The sequence below is a fragment of the Papilio polytes genome, unplaced genomic scaffold (genome assembly GCF_000836215.1).
Source record: "Papilio polytes unplaced genomic scaffold, Ppol_1.0 DF823934.1, whole genome shotgun sequence".
In the NCBI taxonomy this organism is placed as follows: Eukaryota; Metazoa; Arthropoda; class Insecta; order Lepidoptera; family Papilionidae; genus Papilio; species Papilio polytes.
Window position 1 is genome coordinate 956,283 of NW_013525270.1, and position 8,986 is coordinate 965,268.

At 28.8% G+C, this 8,986-nt stretch overlaps 1 protein-coding gene across 1 annotated transcript in view; it reads right to left on the bottom strand.

The window, feature by feature from the left end:
- Positions 1 to 348: 348 nt before the first annotated feature.
- LOC106101961 (collagen alpha-1(I) chain-like) overlaps positions 349 to 8,986 on the bottom strand; it is a 33,817-nt gene continuing 25,179 nt past the window's right edge. Inside the window, exons 16-21 of the mRNA XM_013281352.1 lie at positions 6,705 to 6,728; positions 6,564 to 6,572; positions 6,451 to 6,465; positions 6,096 to 6,221; positions 743 to 819; positions 349 to 402 (exon numbers count right to left, since the gene is read on the bottom strand). Of these exons, the coding sequence (XP_013136806.1) occupies positions 349 to 402; positions 743 to 819; positions 6,096 to 6,221; positions 6,451 to 6,465; positions 6,564 to 6,572; positions 6,705 to 6,728 (305 nt within the window). The remainder of the gene's footprint in view (positions 403 to 742; positions 820 to 6,095; positions 6,222 to 6,450; positions 6,466 to 6,563; positions 6,573 to 6,704; positions 6,729 to 8,986) is intronic.

Here is an 8,986-nt window from a genome sequence, read left to right on the forward strand (position 1 = left end):
CATACAAAAATACAAATTACAATTTTCATTAAGATTCGTTTAGTCGTTTTAGTTATACGTAATAACAAACATACATTCGTCCTCGCGAACTTATAGTATTAATAGTATGAAGTATTCAATAAGCGCCCCCCTATAACTCCTTCCGCAAACGCCCACGGTTGTCCCGAATTTTTTCATGTTACAAATTTTCTCAAGGATTTCATTCCAATTATTTTTAAGTAAAATACTTTTAGTCATAGTTCAACATCCATACATTCTAGACATAGTTGTAAATTGAAAAGAAATAGCCATTAAATGTTTGCGTTTAATATAATTAGTAAAAATTCCTCACAGGAAACAAGTCATGCATTATCTCGTCGTATCTGCTGCCATAACTCCATTTGCTATGTTACATATTATAGGCTGGAACAAAAATACATTTATATTTTATTCAACTCGCTGCAGTTTCGTTAAGGTTTACAAAAAATGTAAGAAGTAACAAAGGTTACAACTAAAAAGAAAATTGTTCTCTTTTTTATCAATTTTTGTATTAACTCAATAGTATTTTTGAAGTATGTTAACTAAGAATTTTTAAATAGCCAAATAAAGAAAGTCTTTTGAAATTATTGCTTTTTCACTGTATGTTAGTAAAGTTGCCAAGTTAAGAGCACGTGATTCCTGTGTTTATTTTTGTTACCCTTTACTAGAGTTTGTAAAGGCTTTTCTTTTAGAAAACCATACTTAAATTTCATTTATTACTTACTGGAAAACATAGAGAAGTCGCGCCTTTTACCGCTTTATCAGCTGCGGCGTCTACTACAGCTGCTGGACCTGTAGATGCTGTAATATACGTGGGTAATTATTAATAATTATTTATAGTTATTAACACACAATTTTTGATTACTGGCTTTTGCCCGCGACTCCGTCCGCGTGGAATTAAAAAAAAGTAAGGAGCTTATGTGATCTTCCATACCACGTTTTTCATCTATGTCAAATTTCATCTAGATCCGTTCGGTCGTTTAGGCTACAAACTAATACATCCATCCATCCATCTAAACATTTGCATTTATAAATTAGTATGAAAATTATGATTACACGTTTCTTTATTATTCAATAATTAAATTAAATATTTAGCTTAAAAATAAAGGATGTTATTTAACCATTTTAAAATTCACAAGTGACTTGAACAATTAATTTTTGTTTCAATTATTATTTTATTATTATTTACAAGGATATTTATAATTTTTTTGTTAAAAACTTACCAGCATTTAATCTTAAAAATAACATTGAGAACAATAAGAAAATAAATATAAAATTAATATTGTTCATGTTGCTTATTATTTCATGTGATATTTATGTATTAACTAAACAGGGTTTTATTAAAATTTATTGACAAAACAGAAATGGCTTATCGTGAACTTTTTTATTTACGACAAAGAAATGAAAATAATATTGTCAATTTATTGTTTTGTCGTGTTTTGTTTTACGTCGATTGATTTTGTTTTTTGATATTGAGTATTGGAATTATTAAGCTATTAAATTAATTTAGTACAAAGAATGTATGAATTGTGACGCTTTCTTCTCTTACTGAGCATTGTAGTCTATGATCATAACTTGCTTTCGACATTAAAGGCGCCATAGACATTTACGGGCAACTACATGTATTTGAAATTAACTACTGACGTCACTTCCGAAACAAAAAACTCAGAAAGTTTTTTGTTTTTTTCAGAACAATTTATATATCTAGGACAAATTTCATCGGGACTCGTTGACCCATTTAGGAGATAATTTGTACATTCACTAATCCATCTAAATAGTTGCATTTATAAATATGGTAAGGTATAAAAAATTAACACCGTAGGCATAAAAAATCAAACTAATATTATAAATGCGAAAATTTAGATGGATGGATGTTTGTTATAGTTTGTAGCCTAAACGACTGAACAGATTTCGGTGAAACTTGGTATAGATGTTGAGGATAGTCTGGAAGAACACATAGGCTATTCACTTTTATTTTTTTAATTCCACGCGGACGGAGACGGAGTCGCAGGCGAAAGCTATTATTTTTTAAAAATAACAAGTCAATTACATGCGTATGTTAATTTCAATTACAAATTCAAAGATCTAATTGCTACTTAATTGATAACTTTTAGACAATGCGCTCTTTAATATCTCGATAACCAATGGCTTGATCGTGAATGACCTCAATTATAATTGATAACTGTGTTGAAATTCACATAACATCGGTCGTGTCAAAACAAAGCAAATCATATTTCAATTTTGTTAATAAGAAATATGTGCTTAATTTAAAGAGAGTATTTAATAGAAATGTCTTTTAAATTATATCCTTTCTTTGTCGATACATTTTATTAATCTTGCTAATACGTAATGCGTAAGTTTAAAAAGATTAATCTAAGTTAACAGGTAACTCTAAAACGGTCCGACGGATCTGGGTGAAATTGGCACATAAATGTAAAAGGTATAAGTTCTAAGTGAAACAAAAAAGTTACGATTTTAATTTATTTATTCGATAAATTTTTAACACACATTTCACTAAAGTCGACGTGCTGCATTGTGCTTGTAAATCCTGTAACAAAAAAAAGGTTTATATTTCGTAGTATTATTTATTTAGCTTGATTTAGTGCAAATACATACGTGCCAGTTGTTTTCTAGCCCTCGCAAATCTGAAATTTAAGAATGTTTTTATAAAAAATTGTATTGAAATTAAGTATTTTAGACATTGCTAGTGACTTTTATATAATAAGTGTTTGGTCATTTTTCAACATGTCAATTTAATACCATCTTCAAAACCCTCATTACTAAAACACGATACAAACCTGGGCGGCAAGGATGTTAACGTTCTGTAGGAAAGGAAAATAAAATTGAGAGTTGTATTACGGTTTTTAGTCAAAAAAGTAGTATAGTAGTGTTAGCTTTTTAACTATTTTGATGTTTTCTATAATCTTGAAGGTTAGTTAGTCTGTGCTATAAATCAATGCCATTGGTCATAATTTACAATAACGATATAAGCTTTGTAATTGTGATACGAAACATTATTTGAACATTTATGTCATGGTTTTAAAATGTCGTAATTCTGCTTGTAATATTGATAATCGGATGATAGTCGAAAGTCAAAAATAAGAGTGTTTCATCAGCTCGACGACACGACAGCCATATTGGTAAGGTTATTCTGTGCAAATTGGAGAGCATGAGAGGTAAAGAAGACTATATTTTATTAAAGCATAACATGGCTGTGACGCCCACAATAGATTTACAGCTTTTACATATCTCAACGAAACAACGTATATTATTTAAAGTGTATGTTTTTAATGTACTTGATATATGTAAGTAATATAATTTTTATGAAACAGATATTTACGTACCCCAGCACAAGTTTTCTTCGTCTCTACAATGAGAAGTAATATAAAAATTTAATTTAATAACACGATATGTGTACATTATGTCATTCGGTTGACAACAATTCAGAGCGTGCGCACATATTTGACTAAAGTATCGCACATCTGTTTAGTCGCGCTTTGATTCCTATGAGCTTGTACGGAGATGCGCAAACTACTCGATTTTTAGTTGTGTAACTAAACAGTTGAATTGGCTTTAAAACAATCGACAATCGCACAACAGTTATGCAATTTATTTAAAGGTCCGCTCTTAATAATATTATTTTAATTACTTCGAAATTTCGTTTATGAATACTATTTTTTAGATTGCGAATATATCTAGAATCCAAGGTTGTCAATAAACTTTTAATTATTACATTACATTTATAAATAACTAGTTCAAAGTAAGAATAAATGTTTAAAAGAAAAACTAGAAATAAAATTTACCTGTAAAATCATCTGTGGAACAATTTATTGCAAAATGTTAAAAGAAATAAACGTATGTAAATAGACATTAATAAACAACATTTTTATAGCAGTACAAAGAGAAATCTTTTATTAAAACTTACCTATACATAAAACATAGTATAATAATGACAATAAAAGTAGAATTACTAAGAGAAATTTAGAATGCATTTTATTTGCTCAGAGTGCTACCAATTATCACACTAATATGAACAAACTATGTAACAATTTAGATCATGAAAGTTTGTGTTAATTAAATAAAAGTCGTGAGCAGTACTAAATTTAATTATTTATTCGTGCTCTATATTCTATAATCATAATATATGTCTATAATAATAATTATTGCATCGAAATTGGTGTAACTGACCTGTTTAAGTCAAAAACGTGATTCGTGTGTAACGGATTACATTTAATGTGCAAATATTAATAATTTTATTAGCAAACCTAATAAAAACTTCTATTGAAAAACTTTTTTGTGTTTAATTCTGATATTTATTGGTACTTTGATTATAATTGCAATTTAAATAAAAACACAACACTTCTACAAGCTTTAAAAATATAATTGAAAAAGCATATGGGTAGTGGTCATTGCGGTATTTTAGCGATATCGGAACCTGACCCGAAAATTTGCGTGATAGTGGTGAAGGGGCTATCAGGCGTAAAGCCAACAAATCTAATATAAATTCTGTCGATGACATTAAGAATAGATTCTCGCAAATTTTCGTGCTAGGACTCCAATGTGGTCGCTTGTTCTTTTGTCATTTTTAATGACTTATATGTAAACCAATTAGAAATAGATTTTAAAAAAGTAGAGTATTGATTTTTAGTGTGTTTGGCCACTAATCATATTGAAAATGTCAGTTAAAATAACATTTTTAACTGGTTGTTCCAAACAATCAGTAAGGCCATAGGTACTTAATCATAACATAAGTATAACTTAAGGCTTTGATCATTAAGTAGGCGTGGCGGACGCGGATATGGTCGAGGCTGTCTAGAGATTATTTCGGTGCTTTATGCGGAAGTTAACCAACGCGAAGCTTTTACGTAATGTAGAAATGTACGTTTTTTATTTTTTAATTTAGCAGAAAATCAACTTTTCTAGCTATCAACTAGTCAAGTCCTCAGAGGTAGTATCGATTTTCTTTGAATACAGTTTTTAAACAGTTCGACTTAAATTTAGTAGCTCTTAACGTATATCTACATTTACAGCTTTCAGGTTATAAGAGTGTAAGGTGTTTAGAATATCACTGGTAACTAAAATAGGGTATAGATGAGGCAGTCTCCAGCAAAAAACCTATTTTATGGACACCCTTAAGGCAGCAATAGTTGTTACATAAAGACGTTTTCTTAAATAACGCACAAATCAATGAAATAAATCATTGCTTTTTATAGATTGTGGCCTAAAGGGACTTTTTTTATCACTTAGCTTATCTTACTTAACAAATTAAATAATTTAAGTAAAAACTTAACAAATTTTTGCCACTTCATATATATTTTTATAGTGGAACATAGCACATTTTTTTTTAATTCTAGGAAGGAATAAATAATTGTGGTTATCGCTAAATTGACATGTTAACTAATTGACGTCAATTAAAGAATTTAGGCGTATTATTTGTACAATAAAACTCTTAGTAACTAGTGAATTCGGTTTTTATTTCAATTTATCATATTTATTTGTATTATTCTCCCTCGATATCTGTAACAAAAAAAGGGAATTTGTATTGTGCTTTTTAAATATCTCTAATAAATTTTCTTATAATACTTACTGACGACGGTCAGGGTTAACGACCCTGGCATTTCTGAAACGATATTATATTGTTTAGAAACACGAAACAAAAAACAGATGAAAGTCCAAAGCAACAAAAACTTACTTGACGTGAAAGGAAGTTAATATTCTGTAAGGATTAAAATTGTATTTGAGAAACAAAATTTATAAATCCTAAATATAAAAAGCTATTAAACATTAACTATTGAAAAATTGTTATAAAATATAGGATATACTGTTAACAAAAAAGAAAAAAGTTTTAACTTACCCCAAAACAGGTTTCCTTAGTGACTAAGAAAATAATTAACAATTAAAATGGAAATACTTTTTTTCTATTTTTATAGTAGTAGTTATGTATTTCATTATGTAATGTGTAGTATTATAACAATAAAAAATAAGCTTACTTGATATTGCTAAAAGTAAAAAAAATATTTTAACTTATTCATTTTTGAAAAAAAATGTAATAGACAAATGAGAAAACCATTACGTACATTCTGGCACTGGTATTGGAATTGGCGGCTCTGGAATGGGAATAGGCGGAGGTGACGGCTCAGGCGGAGGTGGAGGTGGTGGTGGAGGAGGAGGAGGTGGTGGTGGGGGAGGCGGTGCAACTTTAACTGAAAAAAGTAAACATTTTAATACGTTATTTTGTATAGCACTTTTTTTCCTTAAATTTAAATTTTTTTTTTATGTTTTTCTCAACGACTATGGAACAGCTTAATTACTAGTTTTTTTTTTCTAAATAAATCAATAATATACTAGTTGTAGACAATTATGTTGATTTACACTTTACAATATCAACAAAATTTATAAGGATGTTTTAAACATATAAAAATTTACACAAACCTGGTGGTGGTAGAACTAAACAAAAAACGTTTGTTAATTAAATTTTGTTATACAAAGCACGTTTTTATTATTTTTTACATACTAAACATTATTATTTTCAGCCAGATACTTACCACATGCAACTGAAATAAATAGAAATTCAAATATTAATGAGTAATGCTTAAATAAATTATTTAGATGTAGAATTAACAATATTAATAAATTTGGAGAAATGACTTTATTTCCATAAACCTGTATAATTATAAAAAAATTACCTGGTTCTATTGGTGCTGTCGGTGCTATTGGAAGATATAAACAACATTACATTACTATTATTTATTTATCACATTTGTTAGATTAGTAATAGTCTTTACGCGCATTATTAAATAATCAATGTATTAATAAGATTTGATCAAAATACAGCATTATTAAGTAAAATAATAAAAAGACTACTAACCGCTAATTATTAGTTTTGCCGATCCTATAATTAGTAATAATGATAAAAATGTTTTGCCCCCACATTGTAGTGAGGGGCCCATGCTGACGGTGCAACGTGCAAACACGCTGTGTCGTTTAACGTCTCCTTGGTTTCTTGTTGCCTTGCTTGTAATAATAATAATTGATGTTTTTATCGTTTTATTACTTTTGATAGAGTTAATGATAGCAGCGTACATAAATTATTTGTTATCTATTTTCGTTTTAAACGTTTTTATTTCTTACGCTGCGTATTGTTGCTTCATTAATTTTTGAAAATATCTAGAAAAGAACTTAGAAAGATCATTTGAATGAAACAGAATTCTTTAACACTAAAAATGTTATAAATAAAGGTAACCTAAAGGAACCTTTTAAACATTTAATCAACAAAAATCTCTTGAAAATGAGACATTAATATAGTCTAGTGTTTAGTGAAAAATTCAACCTCTTTGGCTGACAAGAAGTATGAATACAGCCAAAGAGGTTGCATACTGGCCACCAAGACTTTTGGGTGGTTTGTTTTTAAAAAGATACAGTAAAAACAGAAGAAGATGGGATTGATAAAGTTTTGCAGTATAGTATTCTAAATATGTAAATAAGTTGAATAAAGTTGTTTTGATTTCATATAAAAAAAGTTTGTAATTTTGGCTGCCGCGCTGTTGGTAAAAAGTTAAACAAGAGTATGAACTATTACATTATAATATCCACTGTACTGCTTACTCCCTATAAGTAGCTATGGTAGCTCGCTCGGAAAAAATCGATTACTTGTTTAAAAATGCTAAAAAATAAAAATTAGATGTTACATTATGAAATTATCAATTTTCTGTTTACTTGCTTACGACTAGATGTTCTTGTATAAAAGCGACTGCTAATAAACATTTAATACTGCGTAGTTTCGTTTTATTTGTGAAATTAACATACAACATTAAAAGAAAGAGAAGCAGAGTAATGATTAGATTTCCATTGCAGGTTTTCACTATCTGATACTGTGTGTAACTTTACTTAGGTCCAAGTAGAACTTAGATTTAGATCTTTAATTAAAGTCGAGTCAAAGCTTATTTGGGTGTACGATGTGAGGTAAGTAGATTCCACAACGATAACGCATGAAATAGTCTTAAATTTACATTAAAAAAAATAGTGATCTTACTAATATTATAAATGCGAAAGATTTGATGGATGGATGTTTGTTTGAGTTTGTAGTCTAAACTGCTGAACGGATCTCGATAATATTTGGTTTAGATGTAGAGGATGGTCTGGAAGAACACATAGGCTACTTTTTAAATTCCAAGCGGACGGAGACGGGGGCGAACGTTAGTAAGAAAATTAAACAAAAGAAGATCTTTTAATTTATTTTTATTTAAACATTAACCAATACTTACTTATTTTCTTAACTGGTACCAATTACGTTTCGAATGCCAAAATATTTGTTGTAAACATAAAGTTTTGTATCAGGATTTCAGCAGTGGAAGACCACGTTTAAAATTAAAACAACATTTGTACGAAACATTTATTTAATCAGCAGGGTTGAATAACAGCCGCATCTTGATTCTCAAGCACGGTTTATTTTCTAAAAATGGAAATATTGCAGATTGCGTTAATAATTAGAAAGAAAAAACAAATATAAGTAAGCTATATCTCTGTTTATTGGATATTTTAAGAGTGAAACAATTAAGATAGTCGTACTTCTAATAAAATATTTCAAACTTACTTGATATTATCCTTCACATTTCTGAAACAAAAGAAAATATATCTATAGAGTGACATTTCTGTAACCACTTAAAAAGATGAATTCTGTATTGAAGCAACAACAAACAACTTACTTGAATAGAGAAGTAATTAAGATTCTGAAAATGAAGGAAAAATATGTTAGACGATCTTTTATAGAAAAATCTAACGAATTGTAAGCGTTTTACTTTAGTCTAAACGTTGATTAAACTTTAAAATGGAACATCAAAATGTAACATACCGGACCGCATTGTTTTTCTGTAACTAAAATGAGTACAAAATTATGAAAATTTTAATTACGTTTCTAAAAAATATAAGCCATCATAATTTATAGTGCTTTCTAGTTCAGTTTTTTTTT